General features: G+C 43.1%; 1 protein-coding gene across 13 annotated transcripts in view; it reads right to left on the reverse strand.

The window, feature by feature from the left end:
- EPRS1 (glutamyl-prolyl-tRNA synthetase 1) overlaps positions 1 to 20,017 on the reverse strand; it is a 1,752,234-nt gene that overhangs the window by 292,609 nt on the left and 1,439,608 nt on the right. For all 13 annotated transcript variants that reach the window (XM_044061601.1, XM_044061548.1, XM_044061611.1 and 10 more), the window contains 2 exons: positions 10,082 to 10,237; positions 9,348 to 9,545 (listed from right to left, as the gene is read on the reverse strand). In XM_044061601.1, coding sequence (XP_043917536.1) covers positions 9,348 to 9,545; positions 10,082 to 10,237 — 354 coding nt within the window. The remainder of the gene's footprint in view (positions 1 to 9,347; positions 9,546 to 10,081; positions 10,238 to 20,017) is intronic.

Genomic DNA, 20,017 nt, shown 5'->3' on the forward strand with positions numbered 1-20,017 from the left:
ATTTTCACGGTGGTTTCCTTGTCCGGGGGTGGGGGTAGAATGTGGATATCCAAAGTGATTTGTTTAACCAGCGAGGGGTTGACCGGTGTGGAACACCGGTCACCCATGTTGGTGATGACCAGGTCCAATATGTTGTCACCTCTAGTGGTTGTGTTGACCAGTTAATCCAGGGCGTTTGAGTTTATAAATTCTAGGAAATGTTGGGCAAGGGAGTTAGTACTTGAGTAGTTCTCCTAGCTAATGTTTGGGTAGTTGAAATCACCCAATATTAGGGTGTTTGGTAGGACCTTTATGTTTCCCAGTGTTTCCAAAAATACGGAATGGGGGTCCTGGGACACGGTGGGTGATCTGTAGCAAGCTACAATTTGAATTGCAGTTTTGCCCATTGTTAGTTGCACGTGGATGATCTCTGAAGCATCTTGCTGTGCCACTAACCTGGAGGTGTGGGTATCCTTGATGAATATGGATACTCGCCCCCGCCTTTTGTATTTCGGACCGGGTTCTGTGGCTGAAATGTATGGTATGAGTTGTAGCCTGGTAGTGCTGGGGTGCTCTCTAGAGCCTTAAACCAGGTTTCTGTTACTGCACATATCTCAATTTTCTCCATACTGAGGAGTGTCTCAAGTGCGTGCATTTTGAGGTTTAGACTTCTGGCATTGAGTAACATTACCCTCAGATTTTTGTTACATGCGCTATTTATGGCGGTGGGTTTGTCTTTTGAGCCTTGCCTAAAAAAGGCACTATGGGGGTGGCAAGAGCCTTGGCCAGTATTCAAAAGCCTAAAGGTGACAGGTGCAAGCAGTCTCTAGCGAAGCAGTGTGGCTTGTCGAGCATGTCATCCCAGGCGGACAGACACTGGATCCCCTTTGAATGACACCAGAAACTTAGCCAATTGTTGAAAATGATTTTTTTCTTTATACCGTTATATCATTCTTGGTGAGGTCAGGATGCGACTCAGGGTCAGGGTCATACCGGCCTGGGCTACGTGATCAGAGAGCTCGTCTATGTCTCTTTTCATGTAGTCTAGGGAAGTACAGCTCAGGTCATTCACACCAACATGGACAATGACAGTCATATTTGTACTTGTTCTGGAGTGACCCGAGTGCTTGTGTTATGTGGCGGATCCTGGCACCCGACAGGCAGCTAACAGTAACCTTCTCCTTATTCAGCCTAGTGAGTGGGATGTCAGTGTGCCTGACTATAGAGTCACCTATTACTAGTATGTTGGGTATATTATTTTGCCTTAAGGGTTGTGATTGTGTGGCACGCTGGTTTTGTGAAGTATGTGTTTCACGGTTTGTGTGTGTGTGGGGGGGGGTGGAGGTTGCTTGGATGTCTGCTTTGGAGGTCTCTGTTGCTTTTGCAGATGTTTATTTAGAGCCTCCGAGTATGTTTTTTTGTATTTATGTGTGTTTTTTGCCGGTGCTGGTTTCATAGGTCTATGTGAGACTGGTAGTGTGATGCCAGAATTTCCCTTCTCCTCCTGACGGTCTGATCCAATCTTGGGTTGAGAGAGCTTAGCCTCCAATTTGGCTGTATAATTGCATCTCTCGCATGTATTAGTGTTTGGTGGTAGGAGGAGAGGGTTGTCTGTGTACATGAGGCAGATGTAACATTGCCTCAAAATGCCCAGATTCACCAGTTGGACTGGAGTGTACACCTGAAACTGCCCTTTGGACATGCCTGGATAGGTAACAGTGAACTGTTTTACTGAATAGCTGGTAAGGTGGAATAGAAAAGCCTTGTCCTTCTGTACAGTATAGGGAAGTCTAGTGCTAGGGTTTATAAGTGCTTGCTATGGGTTTTGAGCAAGTGCCGGGCTGAGAAATGAATGGCTTGAGTGCTTAAGTTGAAAGTTTGTCTAGTTCCAAGGGAAAAATTGAAGAGGAGACTTTGTGGAGCCAGGAATAATTATACTAGCTAATCGGCGCTGCCCAGCATGCAAAACCGGGCAAAAGCGGTTTTTATAGCAGGGAAATCAAAGAGATAGAAATTAGCCCTAAATGGCCAATAAACTACTCATTTCTGGGCTGAAACCACTCCTCCAGGGACAGATAGGCGGCTCAAAGCTCCCCTCTCTCACAGGTGAACAAAGAAACTTCCTTCTACCCAAGTAAGGTATGGACAAACACACAGATTTGTAATACAGCCCTGAATTTAGCACTAACCTGAAAACTGGACTATACTAGCTTAGAAAGGCAGGAAGCAAGTATTTTTTTTTTTCAGAAAATAAAGCAGATACAATAAAAAACACTTTAAATGCACAGAAAAGGATGCTTATTGTTATATATCTCAGTTCAGATTTGTAGTCAATACCCCTAGTAATAAAGTAGGAAGAAACACAAATACAGTAAAAGCAGATGAATAAAGTGCAATTGTTCCAGCAGTCTTCAATCAGACAAGTTCTAACTGCATGCTCGGGGAACCTTCTCCAAAAAGAGATGGCCTGGATCAGTGCTCAAATTATACAAACAAAGCTAGATTCAGCAGGCCTGAATCTGGTCATATGCTACAGCAACAAGGCACACCAATTTCAGAAAGAAACCGTTCAAATAAGCAGGCACAATAAGCCTGTGACCACAAATTCCCAGCTCAGAAGAGCAGAATCCAGCCTCTCCTCCCACAAGAGTGCAGACCACAAACCTTCTTAATGTAGAATAACTTGCCTGAAGCCCAAGTGCTTAAACCAGAACTAATACACTTTTAGAATAGCAGACACTGAGCCTTCAATTAGCAATTCCCAGCTAAGAAGGATGTAAGCTACCTGTCCTGCCACAAAAGTGCAAACCACAAACCTTCTTAATGTAAAACAACCTGTATGAAGCCCAAGTGCTTAAACCAAAAGATTTAGAATAGCAGTTACAATTTAATCAAGCTACTACCAAGCAGTAATAAATGCAGCAGAATAAATAAAATTGAGTACTTTTAAGAAGAGGCAAAAGCAAAATAAAGTGGGAGGAAACACAAATACAGTAAAAGCAGATGAGTAAAGTGCACATTTTTTTTTATTAGTAAAGTGCAAGGAGAGAGGAAGGAAGAACCTAAGTGGGATGGCCTTCTCAAATCTCCTCTCTGTATTAAGTAGAGTGAACACTAGACACAGAATATGATCTCACTGTATTTGGTTAAGTGAGCAAATGAGATGGACTCAGGAGGTGTGGTCAAATACAGACTTACAGGAGGGGCAGGCAACACCAGAGCCACTAACACCAAAACAAGAACAGGGAGAGTGGGTGGGAACTGCAGAGAAAGACACAGCACACACACTATTCAGTGAAACACACAATTAGGTACAGAAAAAAAGAAAAACAGAACTTTTAAAACTGCATGTTTGTACTTAACCTTCAGCTTCTAATGCAGGTGATTATAGCCAAGCAAGTCTCTCAGAAGTTGAGCATAAAATTATTTCTCAAACTTTGTGGCTAGCACTTAAAGTACAGAGGAATCCCTCTAGGCTAACAGTTAAATATCAGATAAGAAGTGAGAAGACCACCACCCCCTCTTACAGCAGAGAGAGGCACAGCACACACACTATTCAGTGAAACACACAATTAGGTACAGAAAAAGTGAAAAACAGTACTTTTACCACTACTTCTTGCTACTATTTCAGGATTAAAAATTACTTCCTGCATAAAATAGTATTTGCTTAGAAAATCATCTTCTGTAACTGATATACTCATAAATCCTTACACCAAACTATCACACATTACCTGCAGTGGTGATAAACAACTAAACGTAAAATGCATTATTCCGGTGGAATGCTTCCCATCATGAATTAATACAACTGTTGTTGGCAATTTCTTGGGGGTATAATATCAAGCCATTGTTCCTGTTGTTGTGCATGTCTTACTAATCTTTTCAACCCTTTATGAAAGTCTTAAGGATAGATATTCTGAAGTCTGACATGTTGCTATTGTGTCTTTCTTCTGCATCCATGCCAGTGTTACTGTCATAATTGCTTGACACTACAGAAGTGGAGATGAGTTTGGCAAAAAAAACAAACAAAAACGTATTACAAACCAGCCTTCACACACAGAAGTAGCAACAATATGAATAAGATCTTCGAGAATAACTCAACAGTAAAGAGAAAATATGGTACCAACAAAGAATATAAAAATGGTAAAATGTGGGGCCTGTTAAGAATTAAAAGTATATCCTTGAAGGCCCATACATAACAGTAAGAAATCACGACACGACCCTAAATAGCCCCTTGGTTTATGTTCTTGTAAAAGTGCGGGGGTGGTATTTTGGCCAGCTGCCTGCCCTGTGATGCATTTTACATAGGCAAAATGGAGAAGCAGCTGTGGCAGAGAAGTAAATAATTGGGTGCTGGACCTTTAGCTTTAGAAAATGTCTACATTACACGTTTAACCTCTTGAAAAGTTAAAATTCGATTATGAACCTGTCTTAAGAACTTCCTCTACAAAGCAAGGCACCCTGACTGTTTCTCTTTTGATTACTGTAACAATACCTTTTTACATGCACTTCCAACTGTTCATGAGCAGGTACAGTGTAATCTGTTTTAACTTAATTCCTAATCTTCCTTTTTTATCTGACTAGCTTAGTGGTCTCCCATACTTATCAAAACACATCTCTCTATCACTGTTCTGATATTTTACTATCTGTTGTCATAATCCTAGTTTCCAGATTTTTAAAATTCCGCATCTCCTAATATTTTTCTTGTAAGCTACCTTAAATAAAGGGAACATGATCTCTATCCGTTTATTAGCCCTGATGATTCAAGCCTTCACATCATTATAATAAATATTGCTCCACTACATAAAAACATTTTTAAAGAAACCTTATACATATTTCCCACATATATATCTACATAAACGCGTGTACATGTGCTTATATATAATATATACAAGTGCGGAATTAAACAACCTTGAGTGGTAGTGAGAAGAACTGATTGAATGAAGGTTGTTTTATTTTAATGAATTGTTACAGTCCTTACTTGATGTCTAAAGTGTTTTTTTTTTTTTTTTTTGCTTTGGAGATACAACCACCTTTGTCTGGGATACCATTTACACTGCATCACACACAATTAACCTTAAAAACCTTAATGTTCTACCATAACACATGCTTCCAGGCTACCAGACTCACAGTTATTCTCTCTGCTTTTTACTTTCTTGACTCAGCTCTCCATAATCTTGCCCATCTGGCTCACTCTACCACACAAATAAAACCTTTTTTCCCCTTCTTAAATTGTATACATCTTAAACAAGACTGTTGCATTTACTCAGGCTCACTGATGAGGAATAATGACTACTTTAAAAATAGATTAACTTTTCTCCAAAGATAATGGAATATATCAGATGATGAGGAGGGTAAACAATTCTGACATTCCCTTCTAGATATAACTTCCTTGTCTTTTTTTAATTATTTTTACTGCTTGCTCAGAGGCTCTTCTGAGAATTTTTAACTGCAACTGACAGTTTCTCCAAACACAGACTCCAAACAAAATTACATTACTAGAATGGGTACGGCTAGTTGTTGTGTCTTTCAGCTTATCCCGGTTAGGGGTCGCCACAGCGGAACTCCGGTCCGCTAATGTTTAGTAGTGGATTTTTACGTGCCGAGTTACCAGCCCTGACGCACAACCTACAACGAAGGTATGCCCATTCACGCATGCCTCCACACAGAAGACGCTCTAGCTGAGAATCAAACGTGACAATGTCTTGCTGTAAGGCGACACCACTACCACGGGTCCCACCACTGCCGCGGGTCCAGAATGGGTACGGCTAGTAATGGTGGAATATGTCATTTTTTCTTGGATTTGCTCCTGCTTACTGACAGCCACCATTTCTTTCTGCGATGGAGATTTTTAGATGCTTTAGCTAGAAGTTTTTTTGCCTGTAATAACTTCTTAGTACTTCTAGGACTATCAGGATCCCACCCATTATTATTGTGGTCTCTTTATGACTTCACTGCTACAATGAGCTATTCCTGGGCATATTATTTACATCTAGTATAACACAATTCTTAAATGCTCCGTTTTGTACAAACAACATTTCTCTGTTGTACAAGCCTTGCACATTTTCTCATACTATATGTTCAGCCCTTCCCTAGTGAACTCAAAAATCCACAACAGACAGTGAAGCCAAAGAAAGACGCAATCAGTTTTAGCTAATCATAAAACAGCTCAACATTTAGTTAAACTATTCAATAGGGTTTGGAAAAGTATTTGCAAAGTAAGTGTTTATTTTCTCTGTGTTTGGTTTATTTTCTTGGCTGACAAGGAGGGAATTTAGTGGGAGAAAAATTCATCATGCTGACAGGGGACTGATATCTGAAGTATTGAGAATTATGTTGAGAGACTATAAGACAATGAAGACAGAGTACATGTGGTAAGATGACTGTGCCAGTGAAGAGTTGTGACAAGTTCCCGGAGAGGCAGGAAAAGGAGAAGTGAAGTTAGCAGTAAAACTAGTAAATATTTTCAAGGAGCACTAACGGACTAGACAGCCTAGTCAAGAGGTATAAAACAGTAAGAAACAAGCTCTCTATTCTACTTTAATGCAAGAAATTAATTTAAATAAGAGCAAGTGACATTAAATTATGGATAGGATGCTACACAAAGTCTCTGCACTTTTTTAAAACCTGTCACTTAAAGAAGCTGTCCACTTCACTCAAAACACCAGCACTGTCCTTGCATGACTCAGCTATGATGCAGTACCTTTTCTGCATTTCAGTCAATGTATCCAATCAGTTGCCTCCCTGATGTCTGAACAAGTATTATTCCCAAACCTGTTGCAAGCTTATAGGACCTCATGCTTCTGCAGAAACATTAGGTATCCAGTCACCTCAGGATGACAGCACAAAAGGTTGGGAATGTATTCTACATCTTGCACGGACATTCTCAGTGTACATGTCACATGGGTAGAGGGTTACTTTGCTGTGTATTCACAGGGAAGATAATTGCTATAGTGATACCTGCAGAGACTTGAGTAGGGCAAAAGATGGATGTTGGCATCTAGCGCAGGCATCAGAGTAAAAAGTCTGCTAATATAGTATCAATGCCTCCATTCTGGGAAGACATCTAACTACAGAAAGGCTGAAGATGTAGCCTTGTCCATAAAGTCTGAGAGATCATCCCCAGTAGCTGTAACCACCAGCAATGTTTCTTCTGTGGCTACAGCAGCATAAAAGCACACACTATTCGATGTGGGTATATCTGCCATTTCACAGCCATGGAGGGATACCCAATGCAGTCACATGCCACAGCTGGCTCCTGACATTTAGGCAGCACTTGGGACCAATGAGATAATGGGCTGCTATATCACCAAGGCACAGCATGCTGCAATCCAGTCCAACATGGAGTTAAATGCTGTATTGGTATCTGTGAGGAATTTGAGTCCAGGGACACAGTACTAATTGGCTTTTCAGAGTCTATGGTGCTGCACACTGCTTCCATCTCCACCTCCAAATGTAGACTTGCCAGTACCACTATCACTGTCTACATTGGTACTGCTGTCAAACAATGGGATAGGGTTTATACAATGGCTGGTGGGAGGGGGGAACTGTGGGATACACAGCTCTTACTTGCATCTGGACAATTACAACATGCTGCACCCAACATAATGGGTGGCCACTAAACAAAAGGCTCCACTGACAGGACATCTCAAGAGCAGAATCGATCCACACTGAAGTGTTGCAGTCACACACTATCCCTGTTAGGGTGGGCATCCAAGTCCTACTGCAACAAAGCAGCATAGTGGTCACAAGTCATATGCTGTCACTCCCACCATAATGCAGTGAAAAAATGTCTATGACACAAAAACACCTATCACTCAAGACTCCAGTCTACTGCATTCAAGCCACAGTCATCTTACTGCAGGAGGATATGACATACGAGACAAAGAACCCAACATGTTATAACCCATCTATGTCTCCTATGATATTCACATCGACTCAGTGTACAGGCACATATCATTTGGTCCTTAAGGCAGCTCTGTACATAGCTGTGACCCAATCTTCCCTCCCTCCTGTGTGGTAAATGAGGGAATGTCTGATTCACAGTGTGGCTCAACCATGTTCTAAATCAGCACAGTCTGATATCACCAACGCATACATCATGTTTATTCGGTACTGTGAAATGCTATCACTGTGTGCTCATCAAAGCCTGCACGTCTGGACTACATGCTGAATATTTTGCCAGTGTTGCTGGGTACTAATTTCACTGTTGTTTGGGGAGTAGTTCTGATGCTGTTGCTTGTCTGGGACTTGCTTACCACACACCACACAATTATTAACCTTAACTGCAATTTCCTCTCAACTACAGTATGAATCAGACACTACCCAAAATATAAGAGTTGAGAAAGGATGAAAAACATCTCCTATAGGACACTTATCTGCACTGCTGGAAGTAGGCTAGCTGACAGGTACAGTACTGTGATTAACATATGCTAATACAATGCACTGGAAGAAAGATCTGAAGAGGAAATCAACTGACGCAGCCTTCATACCACAGACACACCGACACTGGATGGAGTCGGCCAAAGCCCTGGGTCAGAATAAAAGTTTAGACGTTGAGCCAGGCTATCTACAGGCAGGTATCCCAAATATGACTGCATGCAACAGTGAATATTATTATGAACATTAAATTTTATCAATGACTAAAACAACCCAAGAAAGAAAATATACACCATTGCAATAAATAGGCATTATATCAAGAGCACAGTAATTAGAAGGGTGTTCTTTGAAAACTACATGCTGTATAGATATCATTCTCTGGCTAGCAAGAGTTCAACAGTATTCTTGTGCTGATAATCTCTCCTGCAAGTTCATTAATATTCTACCATTTATTCTACCTAGAATTGTTTGTTTGTGTATTTCGGCTTTTTTACCTAGAATAATAAAGGAAAAAACATGATCCTTGATCTGCGGCAGTACTGGTTATTGATATATGCAAAATATATTGGTGCAGAAATGCCATACGCTACAGACCTGCTTTGCACTAAATGTCCCAAGATCAATAAACACTACAGGAATGCAATACTTAAACTCTACTGTATGGACATGCCTTTCTTCCTGAAAAATGGAAAAATACTAAATGATACAGACAAGAGTGAAAGCTATTAACAGAGTAGCAATGTCACGTGTTACCTTCTCTACCCCTACTGTGTGTTACTCTAACATTAAAACTAACTAGTGCCAAGGTATAACCAGCAATTTTACTCAGACTGCAAAAAAATTTAAAACCAGTGCTTGACATACAAGAATGCCTCAGTACAGCAGCACGTTATTTTCAGTTGCCGCAATGCTTGTTAAACAAATTTTATGATTTATTTTTAAACAGCTTACATGCATCTTCCTTCCTTGATCACCCATGCTCTGCAACATACCTGAACAGAAGCTACTCTTGGAGGCAATACAAGGCCCATATTGTCACCATGAACCATGGTCATTACTCCAATGGAGCGAGTCGTTAGTCCCCAGGAGTTCTGAAATGCAAACTGCTTCTCTCCAGGCCTCTTAGGATCTTCAAACACAATTTCAAACATCTTGGAGAAATTTTGGCCCAAGTGATGTGAAGTTGCTCCCTGTAGGCCATAAGGGGAAAATGCTGCAAATCAGTGCTGAGCAAAACTGAAGTTAAATATTTTTCTACAGACTTAGAATTACTAAAACCAAACCCAGACACAGAAAAAGCAATAAAAGAAATGTTGCACTAAAAGAACTTGAACCTTTCCACCAATAATTTTACTATTTTAAATCCAATATGAGCCTCTAACCAATCAATACATAGCTCCGCATTTGTTCATATTACTTTGTGTACTGGACTGGTCTCTGTCTAACAGAGACATAGATGCAATAGCCCTTAAATAACGCCGGGTATCAAAACTTGTCAGATACATTTGGGAAGCATGGCCAGGCTTAAAAAGGCTCCCATGAGTCATTAGCCTACTCATTATCTATGAACAATAGTGGTCTGCTAATTATATGTCTGCAAGAAAAAAAATATATCAAAAATTATTTTGATACGGAATCTACAGCTAATAAAGAAAATTTTTAAGAAAACAAAACAAAATGAATAAAAAAACACGCACTTTTACGCTTACAGCCACCAGTTATGTACCTGAATTGCTCTTCCACTAGCAGAGATGAAGGCCTCTATTGTGGTTGTGTAATCTCCACCAGCAAATTTTTCTTTCTCGGTCTTTCTTCCTTTAACCACTGGGATTGCCAGAAGTTCTTCATATACCCGAGCATACAGATCAAGGATCTGAAGAACCTAATATTGGGAAACAGCAAAAAAAAGAACACAAATGTCGTGATCAGCTACACTTACAACATAAAACTCACTAATAGTTATTACGGCTATTCTGTTCACATCCAGTGGCATTTGAGAGAACAATTTCTTGCAGCAGGTTTCTCTGTACAGATCATATTACTAACACCGACCTAAGACTTTAGTGAACTATTCTAAATGCTGTCAAGAAAAAAAAATGTCTTCAAAGAATTCACTCCCGGTACAAAAAGAAGGTGTGTGTGTGTGTGTGTGTGTGTGTGTGTGGTGGTGGTGGTGGGGGGTCACACATACAGAACTGCATGTACTGCAAGTGTATGAAACAAGTTTTGCGACAAGTGTTATGTGGGGTTAGCTGTTAGATATGCAGAATTTCTTCTACTGCAGCCGTATGGAAAAGTTTTGGGAATAGTGAGAAAGATCTTCTGGGGTATCAGAAGCAGTGCCCTGGTACCTTCAGGCCTACATGACACCGACAAAGACTGGCCCTAAGGGAAGCCTGGCAACAATGCATCACAAGAAATATTTAGGGTAAGTGACAAATAAGACCATATGTACCATACAGCCTCCTTAAGGAAGTGTTTGAGGAACTCGGACATTCTGAAGTTTCACTTATATCAGAAAAGAAAGTCCCTCCAAAAGGCTTCCCCGAGGAACTAATGGGACTTCCCACATCCTCCAACAGCTATAGAACCAAGACCACTCTAGGAGTCACATGACTGGTATTTACATGGACCTATGCAAGGAGTTCAGGATATCAGTAGTGGTCCTTAACATCTGCAACTCTAACTTCAACCAAAACTCAAATAGCATCTGATCTCACACAGAAACAGGTTCGCCATGCGACTCTTACTCCTCCCCTAAGGGCAACCAGTCCAGTTGGGCTGCTAAAGAGGCCGCAGCAGAAGATGCATCAGCTGCAAGTAACTGGGTATGAGACAGGATGACTCAAAGGTCACTCTCTGTGACTATGATGGGCAAAAACACAGCCGCTTGAATGGGGGGGAAAAAACCCCAAAGCTGACTGGAGACTCATCTCTTGTGTTTGGTGATTCATCTCTTGTGTTTGGTGAAAGCATAAGCCTGGAGGCAAAGCCCCTCCTCCCCCATCTGACAGGGGACCATCCTTGCCCTGTGAAGCCCATAACAGCACAGACCTACTTTTCAGGGGGGGTGGGGGACTAGTCACTCCTCCAATCTGAATTTTAGGGACTGAAATACTGCCTCTTTCCTTGGGTGTTTAAAGGGACACTCCCACATGACCCACACAGTTTCCTGTCATTCTTTACAACATCAAAGTAAAGACTAGTAAAATGAACTAGCAAGCACAGCATGCATGTAGCAAAGGTGTGAAACCAAGGTGAACATAGTCACAGATGCATATTTGTCCCTGGAATTGGAAACTTCCAGAAAAAAAGGCCAAATGCTGACTGATGATGAGAATAAACCTATCTAAAGGACCCATTTAGGACAGCCCTTGATGTTGTTTCACTTCCTCTATGACTTCCTCCAAGTCTTGAGAAATTCTGTGAAGGTCTCCAAATAAGTTGTGATCTACTAGTGTATCCAAAGCTGGCCCTTATTAAAAAAAAAAGGGGGGGTATATTTCTGCAGCTTTGCATGCTGTCTTTAGAAAACATAAGCTGCTGTAGTATTCATCAGTGGCACTGTACCTACAATTGATGTATACTTCAAAACTGCCAGCTGTTTGTACCAACTTAGAAAAGGTTATCCATAAGATACTCAAAAGCAGTGTACCCAGAGTCAAGTCATCAGATTATGGTTCTGGTAGTTCATAGCAATTGGGACCACTGTAGCAGACACTTCATCAGGGATTTTACTTTAACTATCATCTGCTTAGTACTACTACATATAATCACTATTAGACTCCTCTTGACCAAGAGGTCAATGACAGGGTTTTCATAATTTGTACTAAAAATGCACCCTGTAAAATCAATTTCCCCTAAATCTGGGGAGTGTGAATTAGGCTCCTGGAGGAAAGGAACATGCAAGTCCCTCAAAAGATGTAATATGGAAGGAACTAAAAAGGATTTAGCTGTGTCACGCTTCAAATGCTCAGAACACTTTCACCAGAAATCTCTACTATTTCATCTGAAACAATCCTTCACTGAATTCAGTGTCTCGCCAAAAGACACCCTAGTGTGTGTGTGTGTGTGTGTGTGTGTGTGTGTGTGTGTGTGTGTGTGTGGGGGATTTATTTTCCCCAGAATATGTATTTCAACCAACTGTAATGGAGCACAATCTATACATGCTAGGAACTCTACCATCCTCTGAACTAAGAGGAGGGGATAAAGGTATTCTCCTCATTTTATAGGCAACATTCCTCAACCCAAATGGCCTGGAAGAAGCCAGTGAAGCCTCAGTATACCTCTCTAGCAGGTCAAAATATCTGGTGAAATTTAGAGTAACTAATACAAACAGAATAAACAGCATCTGATGTTGAGATCAATGTCTGAGCACCAAAACCCCAATAATGGCTGTCTGGGTACTGGGCATATGCTGCTTCTAAATTAAAATTGGGGCAGAAACAAACATCAGCCCCGGCGATGTCAAGTATACATATGTATCCACAATTATGCTGAAGAAATCATCCCCCAAATGAATGGCAGAAATTCAGCGAATCTTCCCATTGTAATGTACGCCCCTCACCCAAGCTGGGAAGCATCTGTGGTCAAGGTGGCTGCTGGAGGATTGCTGACAAAGGGTCTGCCGAGAATAACATTGTTGGAATGAATCCGCCAACTGACATGACCTTTGCATACAGAGGCCAATTTGATACTGAGGGACGAGAAACAATGGACCATTGACTGACTAGTGTACACTGTAGGACCCGCATGAAGAACCTGGCTAGGGGGACTAATAGAATGGCTGCAGACATGGCCCTCAAGACCTGCAGGATCAAACAAGCAGAGGGGGCTGGACTGGCTAATAACTGCTGGACTTGATTTCTCAGGATGACAACACAGTGCAGGGGAAGTGAATCTATCTGCTGTCTGGTGTTGACCTGCATACCTATGAGCTCTAAGTTCTGGACTGGAAAAAGGCTGGACTTGTTTGTGTTGATAGTGATGCCAAGAGATTGTGCTAATTGAAGTAAGTAGTTCCTGGCTTGAAGCAGTCAATGCTTCGTGGGGGCAGTCAGTAACCAATTATCTAAGTATGGAAACACCTGGAATCCCTTGAGCCACAGGTGAGCATCTACCACTGCCAAGCATTTGGTGAACACCCAAGGGGCTGTAGTGAGACCAAATGGCAGTGCCCTAAACTGGTAATGATTGGCTCCCTGCTGGAAGCACCGATACCTCCTGGAGCTTCTGTATTTTGATATGATAGTATGCGTCCTTGAGATTACCAAGCATATCCAATCATCCTTGTGCAACAACGATAGAATGGACTGAACCGTAATTAAGAACCTTGTTTTCTTTACATATTTGTTTAACTTCCTGAGATGCAGAATCGGTCTTAGGTCCCCTGTCTTTTTAGGCACTAAAAAGAAATGGGAGTAGGTTCCAAATCCTTTCTGTTCAGTTAGGAACTCCTGGATGACTCTCCTTTGAAGCAGCTGTTGAATTTCCTGCTCTGCCTGCTCCCAATAACTGGGTGGCATGTCTGGGAGGGGAAAGAGAGATATAATAACCTCTGGATACAATGCGCACCCAATGGTTTTCAGTCAATTGAGTCCAGGCTTCTGGGGGCAAAGCCAACCATCCCCCGACTGCCTCCAGAAACTGCCACTTAGGCAGCGTCTCAGGGGTGCTGGCAGGGCTTATCGGAAGGGGGTTTCCAAAAGCCCTGGTTCTGTGAACCTCCTCTGCCTCTAGGGTGTTGTCTACCATCAAACTCTCTTCTTCTGCCCCTTGAGGAGGGTTCTCCGCACGGATACTGGAAAGGCCCACAGGATTTGCAAAACCACATCTTCTTGCCCCCACGCTGATTTTTGGAAAAGGACCTCGGGGGGTTGAAAACTTGCTTCTAACAGCAGAAAGGGTCTTCCTGTCTTTCTCTGCAGGTGATGGTGTCTCTAACCGAAGGCCCTAAAAGGGAGGTGCCATTGTAAGGGGCATTAACAAATGACACCTTTAAAAGGCTCCACAAAATCAGATGGCTTCATCCAGGTATGCCTCCTTAGGGAAAGTCCTGAACATGCCCTCCATGATATGGGAGATGAACCTCATCGAAGAATTGGGGACAGATGAGACAGTGGTCAGCTTGGGAGAAACCTTCTTAAATTCCTCCACAGGCATGGACTCAGAGAGGGAACTTGAAAGTTCTTTGACCAGATCCCTCTGCAGGCAAGTGAAATAAGCTAAGTAGTTTAATGACCTCATGCAAAGGTTGCTGACGCGTAAAAGCATTTCCCAATTCAGTCCAATGCTCTAGACTCCTTGTTTGTCGGATGGACACTGGCAGTCTCCTCTGCTAGTTCCTTCTTGGTGGATGCCGCCATCAAGATAGCATTGGCCATGGGGCCCTTACTCCAGTGTTTCCTGTCTATAGGTGGCATCAAAAACCTATCGGGCAACTTGGGTATGGGCTGAATAGTATCCAGATAGTTCCATGCACGGTGAGATGACATGTCTACCAGAGCATCCACTGGAGGGGTCACCCAGGACGTAGATGAGCGAATACCGAACACTTCCAAGATAACTGACTCCTCAGAGGAAGGAGACTGGGCACACCACCCACCTTTCTGCTTCAAAATTTCTAAGATGGCTTTGAAAGAGACATCCTCAGGTGGGGATTAGGGGGATCCTTCCCCCTCATCGAAGTCAGTATCCTTGGTTAAGGACTCCGGGGGGGAGGGGGAGTCCATGTACCTCTTTTTACATGTCCTCTTCAGAGGAACCTCCTCAGCGGGGTACTCTGTGGAGGTATGAGAAGAGGCGGATGACTCTTGAGCAGGGATGTCCTGGAGGCTGCTTGGGACGGGAGGACTAGTGACAGGACATGAGAAAGAAAAGCCCAGATCCAATGGAGGTGCAGGGGCAGACTGAGGAGCTTGTATGGTCGAATGTCCAACCTGGGAGAAAACCCTCTCCACAACCTGGAAGGCTAATGGTCCAGGCAAAGCCCTATCTGAATCCGCCAAAGTCACCGATGAGAAACAGACCGGATCCATGGCCTCCAGACAGGACCAGACCTGAGCTATACAGCGCCAAAGCCCCAAAGGGGAGGGATGGCTCCGAAAAGGATCCCAGCCCCCTGGACCTGACAAAAACACCTCGGCTCTGAGACAAAGTCAGAGCAGGGGCTAATCAATGGCATACTCTGTGTAGAGGAAGGGAGCTTCCTCCGTGCTGAGTCTGACTGGTACGCCAGTCCTGAACCTCTAGGCTCCGAAGCCGGGGGCCAGATCAGAGGAGGAGTCTAGATAAAGTGACCCGGGTAGCTTATGGATCCAACAGGGGATGCAGCAGAACTACCTCCATCTGGATCTGGCCCTTAAGTAACTTCAAAAAGCCAAACAGTTGCAGAACAAAGCTTAGTTAAAAAAAAAACAAGACTGGATGCAGTATGAAGCAAACTGAGCAACACTAATACTGAAGTGTTTAATAAGTAATCTCCTCACTATCCAGTCCATGTCCGCCTCGGACAAGCTTCACGAGGACCTGGAAGAAGCTAACAAGGAGGGCTGGGAGTGCTTATATTTGGAGGACAGGGCCGGAGACTGACTCAATATCCTTGGATCCAAAGGCCTAGGATCTGAAGTAGGAGCCAATGTCGGAGTAGGGGAAATAAAAATAATCCCCCCAGATTTGAAGAGACCGTAGGATCTGAACGGGGAGCAGGCTGCTATGGATCTGAAGGAGGTGGATCCACAGACTTCTTTGACTTCTTAACAGAAAGATTCCCTTGGGGAGGCAGGTAGGGACCTCTTCTTAGACTCCTTAGCCAAAGGAGAAGAGGATAAAGCCAAGGTACGGTTCTGAGCCTCAACCGAAGTTGGAAAAAAGCCCCTGAGAATAAGTTTGTTCCATCTGTCTGCCAGAGCCTGAGGGCTAAAGGCAACACAGAGGGAACACTCAGCATTTAAGTGGTCAGCTCCCAGTCAATACATGCACTCCTTGTGGGCATCCTGGTTGGGGATTTTGTGCAGAGCTTAAACCCTGGAACCGGCTTGTTGGACATGGTGAAGCCTACCAAAAATAACTGACAAGAAGGAGGAAGAAGGACAGCACAGAACAGAACACCGTAGGCTATGGCTAAATTAAACTGAACTACGAACTTTAAGCTATAGTTCAACTTTGAAGCTTTAAATTAACAGGAAAAATGAAGCAGTTCTTTTTTTTTTTTTCTTTTTTTTTTAACCAGAGAGAAATGAAGAGAAAAGAGCTAAGCACACACAGACACTGTAAACAGAGGGAGAAAGAAGAAAAGGAAAACTGTCAAAAGCACTTACAGAACGGCCAACAAACTAATGCTTGAGAGAAGGAATCCGCGCCTGATTCGCAGGAGCAGCAAACGAGATCTGAGGTACTTGGGTGGATGCAGGGTATTATGGGTATGAGGGAGGAGGTTGACAGTCAGACCCAAGTCTGTGGAAAGTGGCCAAGCTGGATCAGAGACCTTGCCGTGAGGGTGAATGAAGGAAACATCAGATCTAGATTTTAACACACGCACACACACACACACACACACACACACGCACACACACACACACACACACACACACACACACACACACACACACACACAAAAAACCCTTCAGTACAAACTTTTCCTCTGCTGACTATTAAGGTGCAGGAAAGGGAGAATACAACTGTGTGAGCACAATCACAATTAACAAAAGAAGCTCAAATAAGACCACTGCTAGTGTCTCTGGACACAACACTGACATGAATGGCCATAATGCATAAATTAACGCCATTATCTCAGAATTCTCCTTTGCTGCAGTGGAATGAATCCCTGCCTGCGACACACAGAACCTGTGTGCGATTAGTGGTACTGGTAAAGGAGGAAATAGGCCCATGAAGGATGGGGGTCTGTGGCCTCTGCCAACTTGCAAACCAGAAGGGAGGGAGGTGGCTCTGGCTTGCCACTCGGTTGACTCTTCAGTCTTACACCTGCACTGTATCAGCCTACTGAGCAAAGGCTGCCAACCAGTGTACAGCTCACAGCAGGCTGTAGAAAGTACAGTTGTGTACACTTACCATAAATGTAGATGTTAGAGTGTATTCACTGCTGCAGTCATCACACTTGGGTTATCTGCCTGCAGTTACCCCTCAGTCGGCCTGAATACCAGAGACTTAGTATTTCTGCTTCGGTTGCTGTTGCATCAGGACTGATGTTAGGTTGTCAGGGGGTATAAAAACAACAGCCGACGCCATTACATCAGTTTTTCTTGCCCCAAATGTCAGGAGTCCCCCAAATAGGGAGCTATGTTATGGTGGAAAAAACACCACCAGTAGAAAGTAAATGCCAATAGTCCTGTAAGGGGTGAGTAACAGAGACAGAGAAGGAGAAGATAGAAGGGGGCTGGATGGTGGGAAACCAGGACTGCAACACTGAATACACAAACATCTACATTTATGGTAAGTGTATACAACTGTACTATATTCCTCGTGTTTCACTGGTACAGTCATCACATTTGGGTTGATTCCCAAAGCTGAAGAATGGGTGGAGGCAGTCGAGAAGAGTTGGGGCTGGCTAGTATGCCCTGCAGGACAGCTGTTGCAAAACCCCCCTGGATTTGGAAAAGATAGGCAGGTGGTAATGCTTGGTGAAGGCGTGAACAGAACTCCAGGTAGCAGCTTCCAGAATGTCCCTGGTAGGGACTCCCCTGAGGAATGCTGTAGATGTTGAAGTTGGCCCTAGTGGAATGCTTTCTGACTCCCTGAGAGGTTGATTTCCCATGGTGTTTGCAACAGAAATGGATACAGTGTGCTAGCCATTTGGAAATGGTTTGTTTTGATATGGCCTTGCCCTCTGCCCCTGCTGCAAAGCTGACTAGTAACTCGTCATATTTCCTGAAGGGGTTTAGTCCCATTAAGGTAAAAACTGAGCTGTCTGTGCATGTCTAAAGAGTGCAGGATCCTTTCCCCTTTATTTTGAGGATTAGGGAAGAAGGTTGGCAAATGAATAGATTGGTTGAGAGCTACACTGGGTACCACTTTAGGCATAAAATTAGGTTTAGTCCTGAGTGAGACCCTGTCAGCATGAAAAATAATTAAGAGTTCCACAGCCATAAGTGCTTGCAGCTCAGACACTCTTCTAGCTGAAGTGATGGCCAGAAGCAAGGCTGTTTTCCAAGAGAGAAATTTTAAGTCTGCTGAAGCTGCAGGCTCAAAGGGGGGGGGGGGGGGTAGCATGAGCTTTTCCAGTACAAAGTTAATGTCCCAAGCAGGGGTGGGTGCTCTCCTTGATGGCCTTATGTTGTTGGCCCCTCTCAGGGACTGTTTGATGAGAGGACTGTGTTGTAATGGGCTGAGATGGCAGAGGCATGGATCTTAATGGAAGAGAAGGATGGAGTAGATCTGCTAGGTAATCCAGGATAACAGGTAAGGAGGGCAGTGCTGTGTCTGCTCCTTTAGACTGAATCCAGGAACAATACTTTTTCCACTTATCAGTATAGGATTTCCTTGCACTGGGTTCTTCTGGCTTCAAGAATGACGTCCAGCACCTGCTTGCTTAGGCTGGTCACTGGGGGTGAATTCAAGGAATAAGCCAGGCTGCAAGGTTCAGGGTTTGCTGTTACGGATACAAGATAGTACAGTTGTGTACACTTACCATAAATGTAGATGTTCAGAGTGTATTCACTGTTGCAGACATCACATTTGGGTTATCTGCTTCAAGTAGCCCTCAGTCGGCCTGATTATCAAAGTCTTGGGTCCTGCGCCGGTTGCTGTCTCATCTTCCATGACGTCAGATAGTCAAGGGTATAAAGCATGCAGCCGACTCCATTTTATCACTTTTTCTTGCCCCAGATGTCAGGTGTCTCCATAATGGGAAGCAATTATATACAAGGTTACATCTCCAACAAAAAGCAAATACACCAGAAAGCTTTAAGCATAGTAAACAAGAATGTGAGGCCATTTTTGCTTGGGCTGAAGGAGGGTCTCTGTGTTTATCAGTGGCAGTGACTAACATTGAGCAGCTTCCCTGCCCCCCGGAGAGGTGGTTACTGACTTGAAACTGTAGTTTTATTGGCCACTAGGGGTCATTTCCATAACTCCTTCATCTTCCTCTCTTAAAACCTAGTTGCCTCGTGGTTTGAGCGTCTTTTCAGGCTTGCTGGCTGTTGGTGAAGCACCCTCCAAGAGGAAAAACGCTGAGAGAAGAAGGGAGCCACTTTTGAGATTTTAAGTATTTTTTCTCTGTTTATTTGCTAAGTTTTTCTGCATAGCTGCCTAGCTTGTGCATTTTCTGGCTTGTTAAACTTGATTTCTGTATTAGTAGCTGTATTTAGAGCACAACCAAAAGCTGTTTGCTGAATTTCCTGTTTGCACTTAATTTTAAATCGTTTTTTTCTTAAAACTTGCATATTTTCTGTCCTTGACCTAGCACTCTTGTGTGGGGTCATTTACTGCACTGTTATAACTTGATATTACTTGTGAACCTCTGCTATCTCTGTAGAAAACAAAACAAAAAAAAATCTTGCTTTTTTCCCACTTTTCTGAGAGTTAAAAAGTTCAGTTACAGGCTTGCTGTTCCTGAACTGTTTGAAAGTTTCTGTGAGGCCATTTTTGCTTGGGCTGAAGGAGGGTCTCTGTGTTTATCAGTGGCAGTGACTAACATTGAGCAGCT

The sequence above is a fragment of the Protopterus annectens genome, chromosome 1.part0, assembly GCF_019279795.1.
Source record: "Protopterus annectens isolate FY-2018-M chromosome 1.part0, PAN1.0, whole genome shotgun sequence".
NCBI classification, from domain to species: domain Eukaryota; kingdom Metazoa; phylum Chordata; order Ceratodontiformes; family Protopteridae; genus Protopterus; species Protopterus annectens.